Below are 27,965 nucleotides of genomic sequence, written 5' to 3' on the forward strand. Positions count from 1 at the left end.
GAATTATGGCTGTAAATGGGATGCTTTGGATACCATGGATATTTTAATTCCGTTTCCATTAGATCACATTAGAAATGGGTGAACATCCATAAACGGGCTCTTTGTTGTGTCTGTTCAGGCTTCCTAGACAAAGCACAGCATAAGTCCCAGGCTTATGGTTATTTGCCTATGCAGATGACACTGGCCCAAATTCATGTAATAGACGGTGAAATCAACAGCACACCGGTTACACTGCAGGCCTGAGGTCACGTGCCCTCATTAACGAGCCAGACTCAGACTGGATTCAGGGACTGAAAAAGCGACCGCGTCCAGACCTTAAATCCCCTTTCCGAGGATGAAGTCAGAGCCAGGCGACAGAGGGGCGGATTGTAATCCCCTGACATGCCATGACGGACATCTCTTCTCCCTGTCTGTTGGCAAATAAAAAAGCCGAGCCCGCCCCTCTGCAACCGGCACCGCCACACCGAGGGGAAGCGAAGTAGGTGAAAGGTGAGGAGAGGGAAAGAGCTGCTGCTGCTGCTGCTGCTGCTGCTGCTGCTGCTGCTGCTGCTGCTGCTGCTGCTGCTGCTGCAGCTGAGGGGCGGAACTCAGTATCGCTTTGGGGGCCGAGAATGTGGTCACACAGTGGTCTTAAAAGAACGAACCCCTTAATATGGTAAAACTGCTTATATTAAAGTGCACGGTATTATAATAGACTCGTGTACAGCAAGCAGAGCCGTCTACAGCCGAGTCTAAATATAAGCTAGCTTCGAGCGTGGAAGCTGACACACGTTTTAGAAAAGTGTTTGGGTCGAGTAAACACAAACACTGCACACACACACACACACACACACACAAATGTGCTTCGCCAAATCTCCGCACGAAGCCCCCACAGAGGTTAGCCAGCTCGGCTAGCCCTCTCCCCTCAGCTGTCGTTCATAGCTGCAGCGCGCGCGCACACGTACACGCAGCCCCCTCCACTCTCCGCCTGGACACAAGCGCCCACCCCGGCTCCTCTTCGAGCCTGAACTCTGCAGTTAATACAGCCACGACCTGCTGTTTTATCACGCTGACCATGCAGGTAAATGTCCAGGTTTGTTGTTTTATTTATTTATTTTTTATCTCGCGGTTGAATGTCGTCTTTTCTTTCTGCGTTGTGATCGTGCAGCTGTCGTGGTCGCGCCGCGGATGTGTCTGTGTGTCTGTGTGTGGAGACAGCGGGTCAGATTGTAATCCAGTCATTCTGTCTGCTGTGTTTTCTTATGAGAGCTTTAACTCAGAGAATAGCTAGCTACGTGTTTTATTTGTATATGCATGTTGTAAAGTGTTTTGTCCGCCGCGTATTGTATTTCGCGTTTATTGCTCGTGGCTGTATTGTGTGTGTGTATGTACTGTCGGCTGTGTCAGGGCAGCCTCAACACAGCTCGAGCTGAAACTCGTGTTCGTACACGTTGGAGACTGGGGGTGTGTGCGCGGGGGAGGCCGGCTCGGCCAATCAGCGCACACGCCCCGCCCACTGTGGGTCGGTTGTTTACCGCTTGGTGGAAACGCCCATAGAGACAGCGTGAGGGAAACCGTGGACGAGGATCCGGAGAATCCGCTCACCTAATTCGACCTCAAACACACGCTGGAAACCCTCGTTTGTAGCATTTCGGGAAAGCCAGAACGACTAAACATGACGGAAACGACCTAAAACGGCGAAAAATGAAAGATACGCCTCGCTTTTCTGACGGAAGTCCGTCGCGAGAGTCGGCGTGAGTCTGACGGTCCGTTCCGGTACTGTTCGCCTTTTCGTTGTCTCCCAGATTTCACTCCCCTGAGCCCGAGATACAGTACGTTAGAGGCTGTCAGTGAGGGGGTGTGTTGCCCTAAAAAAATAGTCTAGGCATGGTGCAGTATGCGAGTGGGTAGTTGTTGTTTCTTGTAATGCAGCGATCGATTTTGTACGGATTTGATACAGGTGAGAGCCTTCGTTTTGATACAGGTTTGCATCAATCCTTTCTTACTTCTTATGCAACACAGCTTACCCTACCTGAACACTAGAGTTTAGTTAAAGGCCTTTTTCTAATCGAGTTATCCTCCCCCCTGAGTGCTCCTGTAGTTCTTTTCGCTTTGCTGTGTTGCAGTGCCTGTAATGATCTCATTATATTACCAGCCATTTTGGTGCTCACATGGCCCTGTTTAGGAAATGGAACGGATGTAAGTCTCTCTCTTGTTTCAGGTTTTTGGGGAGCCTGAGCCGACGGCGTGGTCCAGCCCCACCGAGAGATTGAGGGTAAGGCACAACATGGCAGCTGTGAAGTCTCGGGCAGGACCGGGGGCCATGCAGCCCGCACCAGAGGGAGAGGAGGGCGGCTTGGTATGTTTGAATATAACAAATCATTTCAATGCTCGATGGTATGAGGTCTATCCTGAATAAAGGGAATGAGACTGCGAATGGGTGGGGTGATAGACCGCCCATGCTGTGACACAGTTGCTGTCCTAATTCAGGACTACATAGTATGCTCTAACAATAACGGTGTTGTTCAACATTTTGTAGATCTACATGCAGTGTTGTGGTCAGGAGGATGTGGATGCACAGAAACACCGCCAGCACCCCGTCTTCCAGTCATCGTCAAGTAGTGGGAGAGTGTGGCCCACTGCCACAGCCGTCCAACAGTCAAAAACATTTGCATTCCCACAGTCTTCCAGTGTAGACCTGCCCTACAGGTGAGCTATAATTCTCTTTTTACCTTTCATTTTTCACATGTTGGCTTTGTTTCAGTTAAAAAAAAATGCACAAAACCCTAACGCACATCTTATATTTTGAATGTGTATAAGTCAGACATGCCCACCAAACCACACATGTAATATTTAATGAGTACTACATCACTCTTATTTGTTTTTTTTTTAGGTACAGGAGTCCTGAATCGGTTGAAATGGATGAGATCATGGCTGCAATGGTCCTAACCAGTCTGTCCTGCAGTCCAGTAGTCCAAAGCCCCCCACAGAGAGATCCCCTGCCAGGTAAGCTGTCGTATTTGAAAACCTGAACCAGCCAAGCAGACATCTGCAACATTTTTACATGCTGCCATGAACTGTACTTGATTTTGTCTGATACATTTGACCGTCAGCTGACCGCTCCTCATGCTGTAAAATGAAAAGGACTGTTTGGAGTATGAGGGGAAATTAGCATTGCAAAGTGAATGTGGTTTTACAGTGTGGAGCAAAATCATATGAACATCTCACCCTGTCTTATCTGGGAATCTGGGAATTGATTTTGGTCAACACCTGTTTTGTTGCTAATGAATAGATTCTTTAGGCTGATCAGTAATAGACCATATTTATCAAAAGTTCCAAATGTATTTGAGCTTGTCAAGGTCACTTAGCGTCTTGTTAGTAATCATGATTGACTACAGCTGTTAGTATCTCATACCACCATAAAAAGGGTTTGTTTAACAGCACTCATTGGATTGACCAACACACAGTACAATGGAAAAGTCAAAGTCCAACGAGTTCAGTGCAGATCTGAGAAGGATGATTGTAAACTGTGACACCAGTCTAGTGTGTCTGCAGTCTAGCAGGTTTTACTTTGCTATGGATTAAGAGGCTACCGTCAAAGAAAGACGCCTTGCTGCAGCTGATCACATGGACAAAGAAAACGCCTTCGGAAGGAAGGTTTTATGATCAGATGAGATGAAGATTTAGTTGTTTGGTCACAATAACTTAAAGTATGTTTGGGGGAGTAAAGGTGCAGCATTCAACCCCAGGAACACTGTACCAGCTGTTAAGCATAGCGGTGCTAGCGTCATGCTCTTTGGCTGTTTGGCTGCTCTTTGACTGGAAGAGAACTACCTCAGAATTCTCAATGCCTCAGTATCCTCAGATCTTCAGCTAGATGTGACATGGATAAAACAGGCTAACACCAAAGCAGACTTTGAAATGGCTTTCCCAAAGACCTGACCTCAACTTTATAGAAAATATATGGACTATGTGTAAAAGTTGGGTGTATGGCAGAAAACAAATATAACCAATTTCACTGAACCACATACAACCTGGTCAAGACGCTACTTGCTAAGCTAGATGTAACCAAATATTATGTGTGCTGGATGTAGGACTGGGCGATATGGTAAAAATACTATACCACGATATTTAAAGACATTTTTCATGATACATGTAGCCATAGACTAAAAACATCAGTAGCAACAGATTCCTAAAGACTACTATTCAGATATCCTTAGTCATTTTTAATTCCACATGTTCTGCTCTTCATCTAATCAAACCAGTCTAATTACACTGTTTCTAGGTTGATCAGTGTTTATTAAACACTAACAATATCCTTGCTATGCTTAGAAAAGCATATTGTGTATCACGCTAACAAGATTTATTGCTAAGTGATAAAATATTGTCATATTGCCCAGCTCTAGCTGGATGTATATTTGGACTGTGTGGTGGCCAGTTCAATGAGTACTGTCAACCACCCTTTTTAATGTGAGCACAGAGAAGCTACCAGCTCTAGTCAATCATGATCAGTAACAAAAAGTTAACCCCTTAAACAGCCTAGTGTCCGCCGTGTTATTACAAACTTCTATTACCGAAGAATAGCCCCACCAGTTTGCACGGAGGTCCTTGTAGTTACTGAATAATACACCTTAGTGATAGGCCTTGCTGCATTAAGGGGTTAAGAGCCTTGGTAAGTCACATTTTGGAACTTTCAGCACCACTGAATTAATTGTCTTAAGTGGGCGTGTGTATATTTTTGACCTTGTATGCGTAATCCTGACCTGTCCTGTATATATTTTTCTATTAAATGTTGCATAGTTTAAAGAAATAATTAAAAGGCCAGAATTGCCATCACACTCCATGACGTGTATGCAGGGTATTGTTTGATTGTTTTTTTGGGCCTCATTGAATGACTTAAACTTGGCTGTTGGCCAAAGTACCTTCCATCCACCCACCTCCATCAAGTCTTACAGTCTCCCATCTGTACTATCCAGCAGCCCCAGGGGACATGGAATGCGGTGGTGGGGAGCTGTCGGACAGTGGCAGCAGTGGCTACTGGAGCTGGGACCATGGCAGCGTGAGCCCTGCCCCCTCGCCTTCTGTCACAGAGACGGATGGCAGTGTGGGCCAATCGGTGGACGAGGGCCTGCATATGGAGCTGGAGCCAGGGGGGTGTGATGAGCCAGAGACCAGGAGGTGTAAGGTAAGAGTAATGATTGGGAGTCTGTCAGTCTGTCAAAAACCTAGGGAGTTTGAGATTTTTTTCAGCAGATTGTACAGAAAGGGTTGGGATTTGGCTAGAGCTGGTCTTATCTTCAAACCCACCCTTAAAAACAGTTCACGTTTTTAAGAGTGTTCATTTTTGCATTTCAAAATGTATCCACTAGAATGCAACATTGTATTAGTAGTGTGTAACAGTGATGCCCTGAATGAGCTGAAATCATGTTAAGCGCTGTCTGATGCATAGTGTGTACAGCGTGGAGCCACCCAAGCAGTACTCTGGTAAAAGTAACTTTACGTACATATTTGGAAAGTTGTTCTGCCTATAGTTTGAATGGCTTTTACACTGGTAATTTCTTTGGCATCTGTTTAAGCATCATATTTTAACATTTTCTGATTTTGCTGATGACTTTTATTGGAGTTTAAGTCACACCTGTTGTGAATTTTACAAGAGGGAGCTTCTCAATACTACATACAGAAACAAATACCAGCATAATGAAAACATAATCAGGTATTTAAATTATTTGGACCAACCCTACATTTGAATTTCTCTTTCTCTCTCCCTCTCTCACTGACAGAGTTTGAGCCGGGGAGCATATAGGTGTTTGTGGCCTGGCTGTGGCAAAGTGCTCACATCACGGGTTGGGATGAAACGTCACATTCGAATTCTCCATCTGGGGTAAGTGTAGGGGCTCAGAAATCTGATCTTCTGAAAGTGGGACCTTTCAGTTAGTGTAGTGTCCTTTCACCCTGCAGTGTAGTACTGAAAAGTAGAGATGTAGTAATTCATTACTGCTTTTCTCTTTTTCTGTCTCCCTCCCGTTCTATCTCAGCAGTGGCTCAGAGCAGTCCCACAGAGAGGAAGACTTCTACTACACTGAAGTTTCCTCAGAGGATGAGCCGAGTACTCCCTCTCCCGTTCCTTCATTTCTCAGTGGGCCTTGGTCCTCCTGCAGCTCCACCCACAGCCAGTCCACCCATGGGCCCCAAGAGGCCCCGCCTCCGTCCAGCGTTCTCAGTCAGTCTGCCCCCAGCAGCGTGTGGCAGATCCACACAGAACATCTCTACCAGGTGACACACCTCTTATCCCTTTGGTCCAGTCATCAAAGGATTGTGACAGTGCATTAAAATGCAGCACTATGTTTTCATACACCGCAACCCCAACATAGTACACTATATAGTGAACAGGGCACAGTCTCGGACACAAATATGTACACGCCACCAGAGGGAACAGTTCTGTCATAGTGATTTTCTTTTTATTCTGATAGGCCTGTGCTCCCATGGGGGTGACCGTGTTCCCTGGCTCTCCTGCCTCCTGTGACCAGCCTACTCCTGGTGGCCTCCAGCCGAGACCTCAGGTACATCTCAGCCATACACAAGCTCAGACCTCTACACATAATCCCAAGTGTTATTTCTTATATCTTAGGTCTAAGAATAGAGCAGGCAATGCTAGCAGGTTGTATATAATGGTAGAAATGGAGCAAATCGACCAGAGGGAACCAGAGGATAATTGTGTAGTGCCAGTAGCGGTGCTTAGTTTCTGCAGGGTTTGTTCTGCAACGTTCAATCATCATCCTGTCTCACAGATCACCACCACCCGTAGCCGTTCCGTCAGTGTGGGGGAGCAGTGGCTACAGCGGAACAGCGCCCCCACCAGATCGCAGACCATGAGTGCATCGCCCTCCAGAGGGCACTGCTCATTCCGGTTGGTATTCCTTCTCTTACCGTAACCCTTATCAGGGTATGTACACAGCAACTGATATATCAATGCTTAACCTTAAATTATTCTTTGGTAGCAACTGTTGCTAGGTTGGACAAGCTTTACAGAATGATGGCAAAAATCCAACTCAGTTTAATAAGAAACTGCAGCGCTCTTCTTAAAAAGTGACGAATTCCTATTGGGCTTTGAACTACATTTTGGTACAGAAGTAGGAAGAATGTTTTAACAGCTTTAGGATGCTAAGATAATCTAAAACCCTGTGCACACCAGCTTGTTTTATGCAAATAATCTGACCTAGGTTCCTGCATCATTTCTGTTCTATTAAGACAGTGTTTAAAAACATGTTTATTTAAAGTAAGATGGGGAATTACGACTGTGGTAAAGATGAACTAAATGGGAACATTATTTAAGCTATATCTCAGTGCACAGTCCAGTATGCAAGCCACAGTGGAACTCAACGCAGTTCAGTCCAGCAGGGGGAGGCACTGTCACAGTATTGCAGACAGTCTGGTAGAGAATCTGGCTAACATGCATCTCAGGCCAGCTCCTTATGTGGTCTGAGCGAATGGATTTGAATCATTTTGAGAGTGTTCTCAAAGTTTTTATGTGGATAAACCCCATCCAGATACATGTGAAATGACCTGGTGTCTAAAACACTGAAATCCAGTTCTGCTCCCTTTCACCATAATTAAAGCTGGAATTAATACATTGCTCTCTTTCACTCCCTTTTTCTGGCGTGTCCTCAGGAAGGGCCGCGGCGAGGCCAAAAAGTGCCGCAAGGTGTATGGCGTGGAGCGCAGGGATCAGTGGTGCACTGCGTGTCGCTGGAAGAAGGCCTGTCAGCGCTTCCCTGACTAAAGGCGAAAAAACAACAGACTTTAGGAGGCGAGAAAGAATCGCCATTTTTCTTTCCCTTCCTCCGACCACTTCTGGCACTGTAGAGGACGGCAAGAACCCCTCTTTTCACTTTTCTACCTGTTTTTTGTTGGTTTTCTTACGAGAATGGAAAATGTTTTGGGTTTTTTTGTATCTTTTCCTGCGAAGTGAGCGGTGGTGCTAGCTGTTGAGACTGTGAGTGTGGTGTGCTAGGTCTGACCCCTCAGTTTCTTTTCTGTTTCATGATACAGAAAGGCCCCCCGTCACCCTGTAATGGAAAAAATTGTGGTCTTGCACTTCATCTCCCCTCCTGAGATTATTTAAGTGATTGTTGGTTTTCGGTATATTGTGGACATCTGAATGTTTTTATTGTTTTTCCCCCCTAGTGCTGTTTTCTTAGCCTGGATGCTGTACTAGCATAATGTCATGTATGGTCTTTATTTTCTACGTATCTGCTCAGATTTATGAACTTTTTTTTATAATTTTGCATTTATTTTTCTGCTTTGAATTAATGCCCACATGTCGGCGCTTCCTAATCGAGCGAAACTGCCAGATATAAAGCTATAGTGAGGTTGAGTGGAGGAACGACTGGTTTTGAGGATCAGAGAGTGAGATAATTGTGGGAGCAAGAGAGATAGAGAGAGAAAGAGAGAGAGAGAGATTAAGTGCAGCTATAATCGATGATCGAATACCAAAGTGCTATTGCAATGGCGATTCAAAGGGATTGTGATTAGGTGCTGCCCTGAAATCAGCTTGGGCTTGTTCCTTTTTGTAGGTCCCTTCTCATCCTCCTGAACAGTATTATGATCTTATTTGGTCTATCGGATCAAACCTTCGGGAACATTTCAAGAATCCGAAGTTCTAACAGCACACTGTTGACAATAAAAAAAGAACAAGTTACAAAAAAAGGACATTGTTTAAGATGACTACAAACGTACATTATAAAATATGCAAAATTGAGAAGCTGATCGTTGCATGACAAATCACAAGAGAAATAGTAAACTATTTTATTGGTATTTGTGTGCATTTTATGTACAAGTCGGATGGTCTAAAAGAAAAGTTTACTCTGGAGAAAAAACAAAACTGCAATATGTGTTTGAACTGTATATCTTTCACAAAGCCAAACTGTAATGTGTTTTTAAATATACATCATTCACAAAGCCAAAATGACGTATAAATGAAGAATACTGTAATGGACACTTCACAGCAATATGCCCATTTCTTTTTTTAGCTGTTTATAAACCACATATCAAAGTAAAAAAAACAAATCACAAAGGAATACTAGAATGTGAAACTCATTTGCATATGTTAGTGTTACCAGTAATAGACTGTATGTAGAGAGCATGCAGAATCCACCTGTCAGATGTTGCTGTAAACCTCACCTTCAAATTAGGTCTGACCAAAACACAATCCTCACAGTTGCTGGGTGCTGATCCAGAATCAGGTTTAAAACAACTAAACAAAACCGATCCTTCACTGCTCACTTTATTAGAAACCCCTAACTTGTAGGACCACTTTATTGGTTTATGGAGACTGCAGCCCATCGTCTAGAACCTTCATCATGGTCAGGTTTTGACCACAGAGCGACACTTCACTGGATAATCTTAGGTGGTGGAGCCACTCTTAAGCTAGCAGTGAAACTGTCAGGTGAAATCAGGCCACACACCATAACCTACCATTGTCAGTCAACCCTTCAAATAATCTCAGCAGTCTGAGCTTAGAAACTGAACAAGGATGAATGAGGTCGAGGGTGGGAGACAAACTGTACATGACGACGACTGTGCTACAGTGCGTAACTGTACACCTGATTATACACCTCTATAAAGGTGTATAACCTCATTACGTGGTCAATGACCACTAGTGCAGGGTCGGCATTTCTAATAAAGTGGCCAATGAGTGGAAGTACAGGGTAGGTGTTTTTAATAAAGTGGCCAATGAGTGGAAGTACAAGTTAGGTGTTTCTAATAAAGTGGCCAATGAGTGGAAGTACAGGGTAGGTGTTTCTAATAAAGTGGCCAATGAGTGGAAGTACAGGGTAGGTGTTTCTAATAAAGTGGCCAATGAGAGGAAGTACAGGGTAGGTGTTTCTAATAAAGTGGCCAGTGAGTGAAAGCACAGGGTAGGTGTTTCTAGTAAAGTGGCCAGTGAGTGAAAGCACAGGGTAGGGGTTTCTAATAAAGTGGCCAGTGAGTGAAAGCACAGGGTAGGTGTTTCTAGTAAAGTGGCCAGTGAGTGAAAGCACAGGGTAGGTGTTTCTGATAAAATGGCCAATGAGAGGAAGTACAGGGTAGGTGATTTTAATAAAGTGGCCAGTTAGAGTAAGCACAAGGTAGGTGTTTCTAATAAAGTGGCCAATGAGTGAAAGCACAGGGTAGGTGTTTCTAGTAAAGTGGCTAGTTAGAGGAAGTACAGGGTAGGTGTTTCTAATAAAGTGGCCAATGAGTGGAAGTACAGGGTAGGTGTTTTTAATAAAGTGGCCAATGAGTGGAAGTACAAGTTAGGTGTTTCTAATAAAGTGGCCAATGAGTGGAAGTACAGGGTAGGTGTTTCTAATAAAGTGGCCAATGAGTGGAAGTACAGGGTAGGTGTTTCTAATAAAGTGGCCAATGAGAGGAAGTACAGGGTAGGTGTTTCTAATAAAGTGGCCAGTGAGTGAAAGCACAGGGTAGGTGTTTCTAGTAAAGTGGCCAGTGAGTGAAAGCACAGGGTAGGGGTTTCTAATAAAGTGGCCAGTGAGTGAAAGCACAGGGTAGGTGTTTCTAGTAAAGTGGCCAGTGAGTGAAAGCACAGGGTAGGTGTTTCTGATAAAATGGCCAATGAGAGGAAGTACAGGGTAGGTGATTTTAATAAAGTGGCCAGTTAGAGTAAGCACAAGGTAGGTGTTTCTAATAAAGTGGCCAATGAGTGAAAGCACAGGGTAGGTGTTTCTAGTAAAGTGGCTAGTTAGAGGAAGTACAGGGTAGGTGTTTCTAATAAAGTGGCCAGTGAGTGAAAGCACAGGGTAGGTGTTTCTAATAAAGTGGCCATTGAGTGGAAGTAAAGGGTAGGTGTTTCTAATGAAGTGGCTGACTGGATGATGTGTAGGGTAGGTGTCTCTAATAAAGTAGCCAATTAATGGAAGTACAGGATAGGTGTTTCCAATAAAGTGTCTAATGAGTGGAAGTGCAAGGTATGTGTTTCTAATGGTGGCCACTAAGTGGATGAGGAGATGTTTCTATTAATGAAATGAGCACTGAATGCAGACCAGCAGTTGTGTTCGTAAATATGGCCCTTAAAAAGCCTAGCGCTTACATGTGTGAGCTGTAGATGGCAGTATTTCCCCATGGATTTAATGTTTGCTCAAACAGACCCAAAAGGTGAGGACTCCAAGCTGTCTAAAATGGCTCCCTATGTGCAGTGCTTAACATTAGCTCACGTACTGTGTAGTGCATCACACAGGATATGAGCTAATGGACCTAAAGGCACAGCCGTGTCCTCTGTAGTGATAAGGACTCATTTTAGTTTCACCCAAATTGACCTTTTTCTGAACCTTCTTAGATAAGTACTGATGATCACCAAACAGCTACAAATGAAGACCTGACATTGAGAAAAAGAAAAAGAAAAGCATCCATCCATCCATCCATCTGACCTGGGACTCCTGAATGAAATGGAGCTCCCTGCGTGCAAAATAACCTAGGCTCGGTGCGACCAACAATGTGCAAGGTAGGAAGAGAAAATATAAAGTGCTTTTCACTCTCATGACATTCACAGAACCAGACAAACATTCAGGGTGCTCTGCAGTTCCCTTCACATCCAGAGCTGCCTGCCCAGGATACTGATGCACACGCTCAGTGGAAGTGTCAGTGCGCTGCTATTACTCGAGCTACAGTTTAAACTTAATAAGAATGAGTCAAACTTATCACGAATGGTTCAAACTTATTAAGGATGCCAGCTGCTAGAAATTCCAGACAACTAAGCCTGTTGATCCAATTTTGGGCATTACTCTAAAAGCTAACATTAAGAATGTCGGCTGCTGAAAATCCTGAACAAACTGCCTGTTGACTATAAGCTTGAACTCGATCTTGGTAGTTTACTGCTTCATGGAAATGTCAGTGCTGGAAAAGGGAGGGTAAAAAAAAACAGAAACAACATTCCTCAGTGGGAGCACAATATCTTGCAATATTTTGATCATGTCTTGGGTTGAGATACATGACAGAGGTATGAGGATAGAGATCGGCGCCCATTCACAGAACGCTCAGACTTCGTTCTTTTGCCGGACCACAGCGGTGGAGAGGTTGTTGAAGCGGCCCGAGCGGCCTGAACGGGACGTTAGGCTCAGGTACTGCCTCAGCAACTGGCTCACCCGCTTTTGGTTGTTCCACTTTCGGGCCGACTTGCGGATCCCGATGAAGCCACCGTATCGCTTCTGCAGAGGCCTTCCGGAGCCCACCAGCTTCCGGAAACCGTGGCGGCCCTTCAGGAAGCCGCCGAAGCGCTTGGACAAATCTATGCCGTTGGCGCCATCTTGATCCTCCTCTGCATCCACACTTTGTCCCTGCTCCGTTTCCTCCTGCATCCGTGAGTCGAGCTGCGGGTCGTAGGAGGACCCCAGGGCTTGTGCCGCATGGCGGAAACGCTCCAGTGCTTGCGAAAACTCCACGCTTCCGCCATCCTCTACGCTCACCATGGCCAATGGCTCTGTTTCGTCCACTTCATCCTCCGCGCGCTTTGACACAGCTCCTTCCTCTGGAGGCAAGGCAGGAGAGTTCAAGCCCACTGCATGATAGCACAGATCCCAGGTAAGAGCCGGGGATGCCTGGGCCTCGCACTCCAGCAGACACACCTACCGAGACACCAGGGACAAGAAGGTTACACCAGAGGTCATCAAACACTCCTGTTGCAGCTAATTTCTTTTCTTGAGTTTACTTGCTGAAGGAACTAAAGGAAATGCTTCTCACTGGAGTGAATGATCTGAATGCCATTCAAGGGATTCAAGGACAGAGGGGAATTCTACAAGTGGCTACTATTCACACCACTATTCAAGGCTTTTTAAAGTGATTGCTTAGTTGGATCAGGTGTAGCAGACATGGTGTAGCGGGTGGGAACTACACTCACACTCTGCAGGAAGGTAGTTCTCCACAAGGAGGGTTGGCGACCACTGGGTTACACAAATGAGATTTTACCAGAATAGAAGCAGCACAATGGAAGGTGAACTGACATGAGTAAATCCTAGCCCTTAAAGGGTGAAAGGACAGAGTGGAAATCCTCATTGTGCTCCAGATCATTAGAGCCCAGGCATACCGGCACTCTGGATCATTCCACAGTGTGGCTGTGACACCAGTCGTGGGTGTAGGTAAGGGTTATAATTTGCCAAGTGAGGCAGACTGTCTATGAGCTATGAAATAGAAATCTTCACTGGTGAGGGGAAAAAAATACATAAAAAAAGGAGAGAAGCACCACATAGCAGGAGGCTCTGACCGCGAGCGGCATAGATTTGCAGAAATTAATTATCCATTACAAATGAAACACAGGCTGCGGAGGATTCACAGTCAGGAGATACAAAAGCGACGGATTACATTTGCATACATACATGTGTGTATGACAGGTGTGGACAGATGTAGTAATTGAGTTCATATATGCAATATGATTAAATAAGAATAGTAAGGGTGACTACACACATATTTATAAGCACACATAGCAGGCAAGTCGATGTGGGTGTATATATGAGATGTTCTGCTTCTGTGCTTCCACGATGGAAAAATGTCCCTGAGGTGGCCCATCTGGACTCATAAGGACTCATATGCCCCCATATTCCCCCCCTCTACACCTCACAACCCCATCACCACAAAGTGTCAGTCACTGCCACTCACAGCACCAGCAGCTGAATCTCCTCCAGTCAATTCAATTATGAGCAAATATTAACCCAATCATCTCAGCCACAGCTGTTGGGTCGACATAGCCATTAGCGACTACATCAGAGCAACTGTTGTTACATCAGTGGCACTTTCAGTCCAAATTCAGCTTCAATGGCACACAAGCTTTCTTAGGTAGTTTGTTTGGGAGGTGCCAAAACATTTGCTGGGTTGGACCTGAATCAAGTCTATATCTAAAGTGAGATGACAAGAAGACTGGATTTGTGTTGAATACATAATCTTGATCACTACAGTATTCTATATACGTCAGTGTTCAACATGACCAGAACTAACGCTTGAACGATTGGATTCAATGTGTGCAGCAAAAACGTATACATTTAATCTACTAGGCTAGTCCTGTTGAGCTTCACAAGATTCAAAACATTTGCAGAGATCTAGAAAAAGGCAAAAATGAATGTTAGATGTGACGAAAATGATCAACAGAGCTGGGGATTATTCTGAAAAGAGAATTAAGAAAGCTGTAGAACAGGGGTGCCGAACACAGGGCCGGCAGGCCAGAACCAACCTAATAGAAAGGTCTAATCTGGCCCACTAAATAAATTTAGACTCTTCTTAGTGGCAATATCTGATGTACACTTACTTACAGGCATGAACAGACAGGTAGTCAAACTCAGCAGCAGAACCAATAAGATTCTCCATTTCAGAGAAGGGTGGGAGGGTGAAAACACTACAACTTTAGTTCAACTCACTAATCTGGTACATGTTTTTACTGCCTTGTACAAACTGGTGGCCCAATTGTCTATTAGTCAGGAAGTTGGCATTTGTCAGTCAGGCTCTGTTTCCTCCTGGTCACCTCATGTGGCTAGTATCTGGATTGTATCCTGTTTTAACCACATGCAATTATACTTACGGTATAATTGCAAAGCAACTGTTACTGGTGTTCTGACTACACTGGGGGGAGTATTGGTGGTATTTGAGTGATCAGATTTGGATCTGATTTAAAAGAGTTTTGGGTGCGTTTACACTTGCTGTTTTATGTGGCTTGGCCTTATCCAGGCGTAATCCTGATACTCAATACTCATGAAGTGGGTAAGCGTAAACAGGGTCTCTCTGTTCCACCAGCATGCTTTAGCCATAATATGCTAATATGCTATGGTCATTCTTCATTAGCAAACTAGTAACTTCATGTTGTATGTGTCTGTTTTTAAAAGAAGCAGATACAGAGGCAGGTTTTACAACAAAAACCTTTTTAAAAAGTTACTATTGAACATAAAATAACAAGTTACGTAACCAGTCATTTTCCCCCCTGAAATTTTCTCCCTAATTTTAGTCATTTTCAGTTTCCACCCACTAACTAAGATCGCCCACAAGCTTTCTCAATTGAGCCATTAAGCGAGTCACAAAACTGTGCACTAATTTTGTCACATCAACTAACTGATACCTGCACAGTGCTGAGTGCTGGGGAGAGAGTTAGCCTGTAATTCTAAACTTTTGAATCTTACTGTATAGTATTTTCTATAGACTATATTATAACATTATTATTACAACCTGTAAAATCTGAAAAAAATACCCTTCCTTATTAGATGTACACAATATTATGACTGTTATTATATGGAACAGTGAATCATAAAGAGAGAGAGAGAGAAACTGATTACTCACAAGGGTGCTGAAGGCTTGCTGTGGAGGCAGGAGAAGTCCACAGGTTAAACAGTCTCCTTGGCAGTCGCTGCGACCTGGCACACACAAACTCAGTAACAAAAGGGTCCATAGGGGGGTCTTCATGGCTTCTTCTCTTTTACGGAGAACAACAAAACCAACAGATTCAGAAGAGGGTGTTGTCTGCCAGCTCACAGGATTCACTGAAAAAGGAAGAAATGGAGGGATTAAGTGATACTGTAAACCATCAACGTCATGCAACAGAGTGTGTACAGCTAATAGGAATTTTTATACATGAATGACATGTATTCATATACAGTGAATAATGGGAGAATTTCAGCACTTAAAGTATGGCATAAACCACATTGGCGAGGATATAAAAACATTAATAAAGAATTAAAAACTAGGTTAATATACAACATTCATATAAAAGAAAACAGGAAAGATACCGATCTCATTTTGGTCCTTTTAGGACTCAAAAAAACCCATTGCGGTACCTTTTTTTCAAGAGCCTGATAGCATGGAGTTCATCCATCATGGATAAATGGGCACAGACAGAAAGCTTTCACATATTTTTGATGTTTGTTAGTTTGTATACTTTAAACTACTGGGTAGGTAAAATCCTTTAGTGGGCTATGGAAGCTTTTGTTGTCAGTTATGTGGACCAGACGTCGCAAACGATTGCAGAGCTCTGCTGTGTGGTTCTACCACCAAATAATGGCTGAAATGGACCTGCAACCACAGTGCAGCATTACTGCAGACACCAAACAGGACCGAGCGATGTCTATGAATGCATTTCTTATGCAATATGGACCATGCACAACTAAGAGAGGTGAACCGCCAACCTTCTGACCCCCGGTCCACATCTATGTTATGGTGCAGTAGCGACGACAACGAGTCTTCATCTTGTGGTTACTTTCTTAAGGAAGTCAATATTAAATATTCACCATCTGTTTTTCCCCTCATTCTAGAGTTCATTAACGAAACTCATCATAGGCCTTAATTGATGTCTGAATTAGCATGTGTGGCATAATGAGAAGGAAATGAGGGAGTGAGAGCGAGAGAGCGAGAGCGAGAGAGAACGCGACTCCCGTCAAACTCTGACTCACTCTCTCCGCCAGCACACATTAGTCACGATGAGATTAGAGCCAGAACACACACACACACACACGCACACACACACACGTACACACATCTCTGTGATGAAAGCCAAGCTATATTGCTCCTAAAAAATTCTACAGGTGAACTGTGGTAGAGCAGAACTCAAAGTTCAAGTCATTCCTTGCAAACTTTCTGTGCAGTGAACAAAAACTAAGGCGGAGATTACAACTCAGCAGAAGAATGTGGGAGCTCAGGCCATTTTTGATGGAAAATGATCAAAAAGCATTTTTCGGCCGATTAAATCTCACGCACCATTAATGCAGCTCGATTAATTTTCGAAAAGTTACTGGACGGAAATTCTTTTTTATTTATTTTTTTATCTCTCCCACTATAATCTCTTATTAAAAGTGTTTGCCAGAGATAATGGGGGAATTAAAAGCAGACAGTGTGAGGCCACTGATTACACCACGAGAGGCAAAAGATCATTAACGACATTCTCTCAGCTCTCAATTGCTCTTCTCCTCTGGGCTCATATAGAACAGTGTAATAACACATTCAGAACACTTCACAGTGTTTCACAGTGTTTAATTACAAATCTGAGGTTCTATGGCAAGTGGCTCTTGGACTAGTACCTGCAGCCTTTCTTTAGTGCAGGTTTGTTTAATGGACACACACTTCGCCTCTGTCCAACAAAAAACATGTATCTCCAAAATGGTGAATTTACAGGAGAAGACAAAAATTATTATTAAGTAATTTAGAGCATTTCTAGTGGTCAGTTCATCCAGAATTACTCACACAGTTTATAGAGCAGATACAGGGTTCCAACCACGGAGGAAACAAAACAGACAAATAAGGAGATTCATGATTTTCACTGGACAGCAGTGATTAGCTATTGGCAGTTTGGTCTGAAATGTCAAAATCAAAATCCGTAGAGAAGTCAGAACAGTAGTTTTTAGACACTTCTTTTGATTGTCTGGATGCTTCGGAAGGCTAACTGTCCTCATGAACAGCATTCTTTACCATTTCAACATGAGTAGGTGGGACTGATCCACTGTATACTGAACTGGTGATCTAATACCACTATTCAAAAGTTAGAAATCCATTAACTGTTCAGGAATTGCAGACCTCCTTTTTCAATACATGGATGCAAATCCATTAATGTCAATAACTGCCCAAAGTCTGGAACTCAAGGACATCAACAAATGCTGAGTTTCCTCCCTGGAGATGCTCTGCCAGGCTTTTGCCATAACCGCCTTCAGTTGAGGCCTTCAGTTTCAGTTTGAGGGTTTTCCAGCCCTTTAGATTTGCCTTCATTAGGTGAACATCATGATTAGTTGGGTTAAAGTTAGGTGACTGCTTGAACATTACATTTGTTTGCTCCAAGAAGCTCTTAGGCTGCTTTCCTGATATTTTTGGGTCTTCAACCTGACACACAATTCTATGCATTTTGGCGTATTGGACTGAATCTGAGCAGAATTCACTGTGCTATCTCTAGCAGCAGCCACATCATCAATATACACCTGTAACCCAGTTCAATTGGCAGCCATATATACCAATGCCATGACAGTGCCTCCACCATGTTTGACAGATGATGTGGCATGCTTTGGATCATGAGCCCTTCCTTTCCTTCTGCAAATTCAAGTTAATCTTGGTTGCATCTGTCCAAAGACTCTTTTTAGATGTTTTCTAACAAAGTTGAATCCCACCTGTTCTGTTCTCGAGTGTTTCCAGTGTTTTGCATTTAAGTAAACCCTCTATTTTACACTGATGAAGGTGACTCTTGATAACAGACTTTGACAATGATAGCTACGTCTTCTCGAGAGTGTTCCTGACTTGACTAGATGTTGTGAAAGGTTTTTCTTCACCCTGGACAAAAAGTCTGAAATTATCCAAGTTAGTTGTTTCCCATGGTCTTCCAAACAGTTATTTTATATGAGAATGTACTTAACTGTGGATTTGGCCACTTCTAAAATTACTGCAATTTCTCTGATAGGTTTGTTTGTTTTCAGCCTAATTTTCTTTTTCAGTTTTCTTTTTTTTTTTTTTTTTGCTTTATCACCTCTTTGGAAAGCATATTGTCTGTTAAGTACCCTTGAACAGCTTCCGAATGCAAATGTAACACTCTGAACCAACTCCAGACCTTTTATTTCCCTAATCTGCCATGAAATAATGAGAGTACAGGTCACACCTGGCTATGAAACAGCTAATCGGTTAATTACTTTTAAGCCTTTGAAAATTGAGGGACTGTCAAAAATGTTTGTAATTCCTGAAATGTTTCTGATGACCTCCTTTGGTTTAAGCTGAAAGTCTACACTTAGCATCTTCATCTTTTAATATCAAAACTATTGTGGGTGGATTATAGTGGCAGCTTTTCAAATACTTATGGACCTGGCTGTGTGTTTACAAGGGTTTTTTTTTTACTTCCTGCCCTCAATTTTCGGCTTCATGCAAGAGCATAGTCTCAGTAGACTTGGGAGTGAATTATATGTTTAAGAAACAAAAAGGAAAGAAAAAGGTGAGCCATTTACTACCCTGATTGTATATTGTCATTGCTGACCATATGACCTATGACACAGATGCTCCCTAAATGGTCCTCACGATACCCAAAGTGAAAATCTTGTACTTGGCCTTTGACACCCTCTGCCAATAATGTGATGGCTCGCTGAAGGTGTTTGTGTGGGTCCGCAGCATTTCCCCCCATGGCAGAGATGCTCTGATTGTGAGCCTCCACCAGCGTGCCCTCGGGGAAAAGCTGTGAAATGAGTAATCTGAGGCAATCTTAATCCGATTAGTGCAGCCTGCTCACCTTCTCCCACGGAGGGGCCACTTGATGCTATCACCTCCACGGTAAACAGCCAGGCCCATTTTCATTCTCTCCTCCACACATCCGACACCCACCCCCCCACAGCCCCCGCACCACGGTCACAATCTAACGGCTGATTTAACTGCGTCACAGGCTGGGTTAGACAGGCATGTCTGGATTTCTGCACTATGCTGTCTGTCAAAACAATGCTGTTGGGTACCATTGTGTTTCTTAAAGGACATGTCTGGTCTCAGAATGTACTGTAGAGCCCTGATGTAAAGCCACACTCTGTGACTATATACTGTATACAAGAGACTGTACACTGTCACCAGTATAGTCTCTTTCCATAGGCCCCCTCATTTTTCTTTCTTCTTATTTTTTAGGTACGGCAAGGTTTAGACTGCACATAGTAAGATAGATCAGCGTATAGTATCACACTTTCCATAAATACAGAAAAAAACCCTCAGATATCAACCTTGGCCCACACTTCTGAAAACAGTCAAATGACTGGAAGTGATGGCTGCCAAACAAAAATTGGCAGAATAAGTCAAATATTCTAATTCAGTGGAAAAACAAGAAATGTGCAGAATTTTCATTAAAGTTTCTGCAGAGAACTTTCCCTGAATTATTGAAAGATCAACCACCTTCAATAAAAGGGACAATGTTAAATGTTCTGCAGCAAAATTAACTATCCGTCAAACCGTGACAAAATAATTCTGTGGTAGTATGAGAGTGAACGCTGGCACATAGCCAGCACAGAAACTTACTTGTACAGCCTGAAGCCTGGCAGTCAACCATTACTTAAAGCATTCAAGCACACCTAAGAGAACTTAGCCCTGGGGAAACGCCAACACACTGTCATTGAGTGTCAGTGACTGGAGGACTTGCCCTCTATGTCAATGGATGGTACCAGCAGCCAATAGGAAAGATGTATATGTTCACTCTAGGACTTTTATTACTGTCACTTTATTGAAGGTGTTTGATCATAATAATTCAAGAAAACCTGTAGAATAATAGTGTTTTTCTATAGAAACTTTAATAAAAATGTCTGTAAAAAGTATTTTCAAATGAATTTGACTGTGGATATTTCACTTTACTTTTACAGTTTTTGTTTGGCAGCCATTGCTACCAGTCATTTAATTCTTTGTTTACAGTATACACCTAAGTATACACTTATAAAACTTACATTACCAGTATAAATCGTTAGTATGGATAACAAACCTTTATATTATATTCATTTAATTACAGATAAATATTGTAATGTTCCATAGATTTCATCATAATTTAAGAATAAATTGTCTAAATAAAAAAGTCTTCCATACATGAAATAATATTAAAATATATTAATATATTAAAATAACAGTTTGGTTGTTAATGTGCAGAGAATTTCTGTATTTTAACTATTTTAAAAATGTTATTTTCCAAAAGAAATGAATTATTAATTTTTACAGTGCCTCCCTGCTGCTACCTCCCTGCTGCTAACTGTAGCTTCACCCTTTTTTAATCAGATACACTTATCATATTCACATATCATTTCACTTGGTAGGTTTACACTTGCACACTTTGCTAACCCCCTCTCAATCCTGTCCATCAATGTAAAGGGATCAATGGATCAAGCACAGCACTATTGCTGGATTTTTTACATACTGTGTAACACACATGTTTTATACTGTATACGTATATGTGCACTTTTAGAAACTATAGCTTTTCTTCTACTTTGCACTCTTTTGTATTAATCATCCCCAAGCCCAGTGATCACCAACCTTCCTCCTGGAGATCTATCTTCCGGCAGACTTTAAGTCCAACCCTAATTGACCCTGCCTGATCCATGTAATTACTGCCTTCAGAAGAGCTTTAATTAGGTGAATGAGGTGTGATACACTTGAGCTGTAGGTGAAATCTGCAGGAAGACACCCCTCCAAAAGCAGGGACCCAATCACTGCTCCAGCCTTTTTATCACGACCCCTTTATAAAAAAGAATTTTACTTTATAAAAATAATTATAATATCCCAGAATCCAAGCTTTGTCAAACCTTTCCTTTTTATTCAGTCAAACCATCTGACTGCAAAGCATACGTTTGACTGATTCAGACTGCCCTCAACACAGGGACCATTGTTTTGGGAAAGTGCGCTCTTGCTGACATTTCTAAGCACTAGGCAGCACTACAGGGCAATTACTGAGAAGATTAGCTTCTCTAGCTGAACAGACATCTATCTACCTCAGGCTGCATTGTGAGCAGAACTACCCATCAGCTGAATTTAGTATAAGGTCAAACCAGTGCCCGATTCTACAAGGCAGAGGTGGAAGCCCTAGGTAAGGTAAGTTGGGCTGGTGCATTGTGCAGCAGTCAGTAACCCCCAGTAAACCTACAAAGTGCACCTATATGGCGGATGCAGCTTATTAAATGGTCAATGATTTTAGACATGAGAGTCAACCCGGTGCTCTGCATCTTCAAGCTTATAGACCTTTACAGACCTGTGGGAACAAGGGCTGTCCAATTCTTTTACCCCCCTGTGAGAACTGGCCCACTTGAATTTTTAAATGCACTTAATTCCATCTTCATTCCACAGCAAATGAAACCCCACCTGTTTAGCTACATCCAGCAATTACATTCTGCCCTTCGCAATAGAATCATAGCATAATCATCCAGCCTCTTCTCATTGTCATAAACGTTTTCGGGCGTAAATGGATGCATTCACACAGTTGCTTTAATTGAGAGTACATTGATAGCCTGGGGGCTGCGGAGCCTACACCGAAATGGGTATTTCGCTGCTCTGCGTTCGATGATTTTATTCCCCCTCCACTGCACTACGTCTCCACAGGCAAAGCAGCAACAATCATCGCATTATCGTCCCAGTGCCCACGGGAGCAGGGAGGGAACCTATCATAGAAGAATATGAGGGAGTGACTATTGAAGGGCGATTGGCAGAGACACTTAAAAAAGTAAGTGGAGGACTCAATCGAGCCACCACCATGGGCGAAAACTCGCCCGTCACGTCTTCAAAAAAGATTCTCGGGTGCTCGGTTTCTCATGTGTCATTGCATCCATTTGAAATGGTGATGACTGGGTGGAGGGGAGTGAGGGGGCTGCCTGTGTGGAAATAGCCTCATGAAGGGCCAGCGCAGATCAATTTCGTGCAGACAGATCCATGCATGAAGCCTCGCGGAGACGTCTGAGAGTCAGGAGTGTGCTTCTGTCTCGTCTTCAAAATACGGCACTGACTTTTTCAGAAACACTCAGAGGAGCCCGCTCTGAGGCACAGTGGAAGTCAGAAGTGGCTTACATCAGATGATCTTTGTCAGTTGAGCGTAGGGACAGCATCGAATTCTCACTAAATTTCAATCAACCTCTACAATCACTTCACTTTCAACAATATTTCCAACATGAGCATCACTGAACAGGGAGAAACCGACTGGCTACATAGAACTGAGAGTCATTCAGACTGGTCTGGCATGAAATGTCTCGTTTTAGAGAACCTTTTTCACAGTCAGAGTTGTTCACACTGCTGATGATAGGAACCAGATGTCTGAAGAGTTCAATACCTCTAAAAGCTACATCACAGCGAGTTATTATATGTAGTGCCTGATGTCTGAGGCACTGATTTACGATGGATCTGAGATTAGCTCTTGGCCTAAAATGTAGTTTTCTAAAAACATGCAGAACGGTGATTTTACAGGAGAAGGCAATAATGCTCTTAACTTTGAATGGAAGTCAATGTAAAATAAGAGTTTTTCCAAGTCATTTAGAGCATTTCTATTAGTCAATTCATCCAGAATTACTGACATAGCATACAAAGCAGCTATATGGTTCAAACCATGGAGAAGGACGTGGTTTTCATTGGACAGCAGCGATATATATATATATATATATATATATATATATATATATATATACACACACACACACACTCATATGTGGGTTGATTGGTTGTTTTGGTTAGTAGCTATGTGTGTGATGTAGACATCACGGCCTTTGGTTCTTATCACCACCACCACTCTGATACATGACAGTGTTTCCATCTTAGTGACTGAATAATTCATACATTTTGACAAAGAGATGGAATCACCCATTTAAAGGGGATTTAATGTTTAGTGTTTCTCTATGCTTAGTCAAAAAACAAATAAACAAGCTCACCAGAAACACCTCTATAACAGAAGGCCCTGCCCATTAGCTCCTAAGCTTGGGGGAAAAAAACAAACAAACAAAAAAAAAACTGCTTTGAATTTACATGATGCAAATGTGTGAGCCGGTTGCACATGAATAAAACGTATTACATCAAAACAACAGCCGTCTTTCAGTTTACTTCTTCTGGCAAGAATTTGTATTGATGGAATATATTTCATTCATGTGCAACCAGCTGGCACATTTGAATCAGGGAAAAATCAAAGCGGCTTTTTTTTCACCGCACTATAAGTGTGTTGTGAGTCAATTTGGGGTTTTTTTTCTGTTCGGGAACAAAATTGCTCAAGGTAATAGACTGCATGCCAATAATGAGGTTTAGGCTGAAAAACTGGAGCTGGAGTATTCCTTAGACTACTTCAAAGTGCGGATTTTCCAACACACACTAAGGACATTTTTTTTCTGTCGTGTCTGCTATTCTGTTCACTTACGATTGACGTACTGTGCGCTTCCTTATGGACAGACCCAGTGAACAAACATCAATATTAACAACATGAATAGGAAAGTCTGTAGATGAAGATGTAGGCAATTATGCATGAAATGCCCCTAATTAAAAGACTTTTGTTAAAAGACAAAAGAGATCAATAGAACATGTTCAAAGTAATTAATGAGAAACTGCCTCTCTAATGCAGTGGAAATTTCGACGGCGAGGCAAAAATCAGCAAGCCTTGTTGGCGTTAGCTTCATGTTGTAAAAAGGACCATTTAATGAATTTCATCATGGGGCCCATTAGTCACATTCATTATTCTTTTGGAAAGTGCCCTCGTGGGAGAAGACGCAGGAAAAAACAAGCGTGTGCGCAGAGGTTAATGCAGTGAGGGAGACGGAACAATCTACAGAGACATTAGATCAGCTTTACTGGGGACATCTGATATGTTGCTTCATGCTGACCACTAAATCCACACACTGCGAAGAGACTGGGGTAAATAGCAGCCTGCAGCCTCAATACGGTCTTGACAGGCATGAAACGCATGCTTAGTCTCTTGATGGGGAAGAAATTACAGCTGGACACTTCAGTCCAGGAGAATGGAGGAGAAATGCTGTGCGTCAAGGCAATGGCAAATGATCACACCAACCAGCTACCTTAAAAAAAATAAAAATTGCTTTGGTATCTCATTGGGCATTTTTCTGTTTAACCCTTCTCTGACCACAAATAACACTACATCTATTTACAGCTATACTGTTTACATTGCCAATTTTGTACAAAAATATCTATAGAATTATTTTATTTAATATGTTGTCTTTATTGAAAACTGTAAGTATTCAATAAAGACCCTGCAAGATTCTCAAACTCTCAATCTTCTAGTGCTCCTGTTCATGGCACACATTTATTTTAATCTTTAAAAATAAAGAATACCTGGCTTGTGAAAATGGCACACTTGTTGCCAGCATATAAACTGCCACGCTAATATAAGCTAAAGTGGCAGGATGGAAAAAAAGAATGTACACCCTTAAAAAGAGGGCTTATTCACAGGTCTGTTAGTCAAGACACTTGTTATGTACAGAAAAGCTTATTTCTGTGACTGAGCACCTCATGGACATGTTTCTTTGTACAAGCCTTTTTTCCCCAGTACTACATAGGACACCGTTTGCTTAGAGTGTATAGAAATTCTGGGCAGTGTTAGTATGCGGTTGAATAGGAGCTTCACAAAAAAGCGTTCGGCTTAAGTTTCATTCATCCACAGCTGCAGGAAAAGCACGTCCTGATAAACCTGTCTGCAAAATTAGATGTAATTGGAGGGCAAAATTACCCTACATTAGTCTCCACTAGCTTCAAAGCAACATTGGCCGTGAAGATGGCTCAGATTAAAGCTCGAGCCAGCACAGACAATCCAACTTTGAAGGTAGATGGCAAAGTTCTCTTGTCCTACATAATTGGGCAATAAACCATACACTTAAACACATACATATGGAGTAGAAGTAGTTCTATATGGTAGCGAAAAAGTGAGCTTTGACTCCTAGGAATTGTGAAACCCCCATTTTTTTGGAATAGAGTAGGGGAGGTTACCATTTACAAAAGCATTATCCATTAATCCAAATGCATTCAACAGGTTCTTTGGGGTCTCATGGTTCTCTACAGAGCCCTTGAAGAACTTCTGTAGCAAATTAAGTGAAAGACAAGAAATTTAAGTAATAATGTCCACAATATGCCGAAAAAGTGAATGCAGCAAGAAAACACACGTCATATTGTCAGTCACTAATGCAACTGCATGAGGTGTAGTTTCAGCAATGGCGTTGTTAGTAGATGGTCCATGGGGGAAAAGCAATGACGAATGGAAAACCGGAGGTTATTTAAAGAGCTGCACCTTCAGGAAGCATGAAAACACCCTTGCTTAATGAACTTCCCTTAAATAAAATGCACATAAGTATTGGTGACCTCAAAAAAGGACTGTGGTGAGAAGTAAACTGGACCCAAAAGAGCACAAAACAAGCCCTCCATCAGTTGAGAACAGTAACAGCTGACATATAAAGCAAAGTACAATTTCACTTTTCCATTTCTCGCAAAGTCTAAATTTCATACATACACACACAAACACACACACACACACACACACACACATGCACTGGCAGGAAAAGAGGCACCCGGTCTTACCTGTGCTGAACTGTTCAGGGAAAGTGTTGTCTTTCGCTCTCTCTCTCTTTCTCCACCCACTCTCAAAATGCTGCGGCCGTGCCCAACCCCTCTCAGCCTCTAGGCTCGTTCAACTGCTCGTCTCCACTCTCCCTCTCTCCTCTCTTTATAAAGACACACCCCTTCCTCCAGTTCACCCCTCCTGTCCCCTTTTCCTCATCACTTCCCATACACAGGGATATACACACCAAGGCGTAGAATTATGCATAACCTGAACCATCAACCCTTACTCGATGCTGACGCGTATGCCATCACCACCAACGTCACTCCTGCCCCAACGCCCCAAGAAACGAAGCGTGCTAAAAATAAAGAAATACAACATTCTCCAAACTGTCTCTCAGTGTCTGAGTTGAAACGTCTGAAATGGCCATCCTCACGACGTATATTGGTGAGCAATTTGGCATGAGTGTGATACCATGTAGCGCAAAATCTACTTTCAATATGAAAAAGTCAGTACGTCAGACACATGAGAGATCACTCGCAGCCTGTAAAAAAAAAAAACAAGCTCCCAGAGGCGACAAAGAGTCTCAGTGGATAGAAGAGTCAAGGCCACTCAGGTACCTCAGAGAGGAAAAGGCTGAACCAAATGTCAAAAGTGATTCGTCACTGGGAAAAGCAGTGAATCACGTTCTTCTGGACTCCTAAAACATAAGGTAGCAGAAAGTGTTATTTGGACTGAAACCATAGAAGAGCCACTTCTGATTCTATGGTGAACCTTTCAATGGATGGTTCTTCAAGCTCATCAAGTGTGATGAACTGAGAACATGTAGAACCTTTACATCCTTGCATACAGTGGCATGCAAAAGGTTAGGCACCCCCTCTCCAAAATACTTACTAGTTACTGTGAATCACATTTACGTGATTAGAAGACGAACTGATCTCCAAAAAGGAAAGGAGCACAATGCAAAAGTTTGGGTAGCCCCAGAGATCTGAGATCTTTTTTTTTTTCATAGCTTGTTAGAGCTATGATATATTCACTGTCATATGAAGATTAATAAAAATGTTGTCCCGACAATTAGCAGCCAGGTGCTCTTCTAAGCAATCTAGCATCCTGAAAACTCAAGGGACAGGCTAAACAAACTCTAATAACCCTGTACGGTGCCAGTTGATGATGTAATGGGAAGAGCTAAACTGGTGTAGGTTGAATAGACGGATATATGTAAACCAATGGACTGTTTCAAAACACAGTTTCCTATGACGTGAGCCCTTTAAAAGTTTCCGCTAATTTTCTAATTTAGCTATGGCCTAGTTTCCATATGGTAAATCTATCTACCCTGACTTTAGCGCCAGTCTTGGAGGATGAAAGCTCCCTCCAAAGAGAACATACCTTGAGGACCCCGGCCTGAATCCCATGCTGCACTTCTGCATTGCTAAGCAGTTTCTGCTGGGTGAACCCTTGGGGTCAGCGCTGACTTGTCACTGAGGAAAGCACAATGTTGAAAGTAAGTATGAATCACCCAGCTGTGCAATATAAATGATCTTTATGTAGATTCATACAAGTTGATTTAAGTCCCATTCACTTTCTATGGAAGCTGACACACAAAGACATTAGGCTGCCTGAAGGTACTGGGCAGGCGCTGACTGCCTCTGAAATGATATCTGAAGTGTGATCGATGACAACTGGCCCCAGAAAAGAGCGCACATTTCAGCTACACTACAAATCTGCTCTGGGAGATAAAAACCTGCAGGTGTGCACACAAGCAAAAGCATGCACTGCCTCAAATTTGCAGAGGAAGGCAACATTTCTATGTGGTTATTTTACAGCATCACTCGAAGAACCATTTGAAGCGCCTTTATTTTTTTTATTTTTTGAGAAACCCGGGGTTCCCTCACACAACACAAATACCACCAGGGAACCTACACCAGTCTGAGCTTTACAGGTAACATAGATGATGGGAGTGCTAAATCTAACATCAGCAACTGCCCTGTGTAAAACATCCCTCATGCTCTTCCTACAAACATTT

General features: G+C 42.7%; 2 protein-coding genes across 7 annotated transcripts; one reads left to right on the forward strand and one right to left on the reverse strand.

Annotated features, from left to right (window-relative positions):
* Positions 1-469: 469 nt before the first annotated feature.
* Positions 470-8,976, forward strand: znf395b (zinc finger protein 395b). Of its 6 annotated transcripts, none has more exons than XM_072681458.1 (10): positions 470-489; positions 2,201-2,338; positions 2,519-2,688; positions 2,873-2,985; positions 4,956-5,164; positions 5,760-5,860; positions 6,015-6,252; positions 6,450-6,539; positions 6,768-6,886; positions 7,648-8,976. In XM_072681458.1, exons 2-10 carry the CDS (start codon positions 2,267-2,269, stop codon positions 7,757-7,759), a joined length of 1,224 nt encoding a protein of 407 aa, XP_072537559.1. In that variant the 5' UTR covers positions 470-489; positions 2,201-2,266; the 3' UTR covers positions 7,760-8,976. The 6 variants fall into 6 exon arrangements, with proteins under 6 accessions (XP_072537559.1, XP_072537515.1, XP_072537524.1 ...); XM_072681414.1 differs by lacking the exon at positions 470-489 and adding an exon at positions 869-1,072; XM_072681423.1 differs by lacking the exon at positions 470-489 and adding an exon at positions 869-1,072 and having other exon boundaries at positions 6,018-6,252.
* pnocb (prepronociceptin b) lies at positions 8,784-26,046 on the reverse strand. Its single transcript, XM_072681471.1, has 3 exons — positions 25,963-26,046; positions 15,289-15,488; positions 8,784-12,599 (listed from the first exon to the last, which is right to left on the reverse strand). The coding sequence occupies exons 2-3, from the start codon at positions 15,409-15,411 to the stop codon at positions 12,012-12,014; spliced, it is 711 nt and encodes a 236-aa protein (XP_072537572.1). The 5' UTR covers positions 15,412-15,488; positions 25,963-26,046; the 3' UTR covers positions 8,784-12,011.
* Between the last annotated feature and the right edge of the window lie 1,919 nt (positions 26,047-27,965).

This window comes from Salminus brasiliensis, chromosome 1 (genome assembly GCF_030463535.1).
Source record: "Salminus brasiliensis chromosome 1, fSalBra1.hap2, whole genome shotgun sequence".
NCBI classification, from domain to species: Eukaryota; Metazoa; Chordata; class Actinopteri; order Characiformes; family Bryconidae; genus Salminus; species Salminus brasiliensis.

What these genes read in the sequence shown, in the direction of transcription:
- znf395b (XM_072681414.1), top strand. An exon ending in AGTGTAGACCTGCCCTACAG is followed by an intron (nt 2,689 to 2,872) that starts GTGAGCTATAAT and finishes TTTTTTTTTTAG; the next exon opens with GTACAGGAGTCCTGAATCGG. An exon ending in AGAGGGCACTGCTCATTCCG is followed by an intron (nt 6,887 to 7,647) that starts GTTGGTATTCCT and finishes GCGTGTCCTCAG; the next exon opens with GAAGGGCCGCGGCGAGGCCA.
- pnocb (XM_072681471.1), bottom strand. Translation starts at nt 15,411, where the DNA reads ATGAAGACCCCCCTATGGACCCTTTTGTTACTGAGTTTGTGTGTGCCA. An exon ending in AGCAAGCCTTCAGCACCCTT is followed by an intron (nt 12,600 to 15,288) that starts GTGAGTAATCAG and finishes GTGTCTCGGTAG; the next exon opens with GTGTGTCTGCTGGAGTGCGA.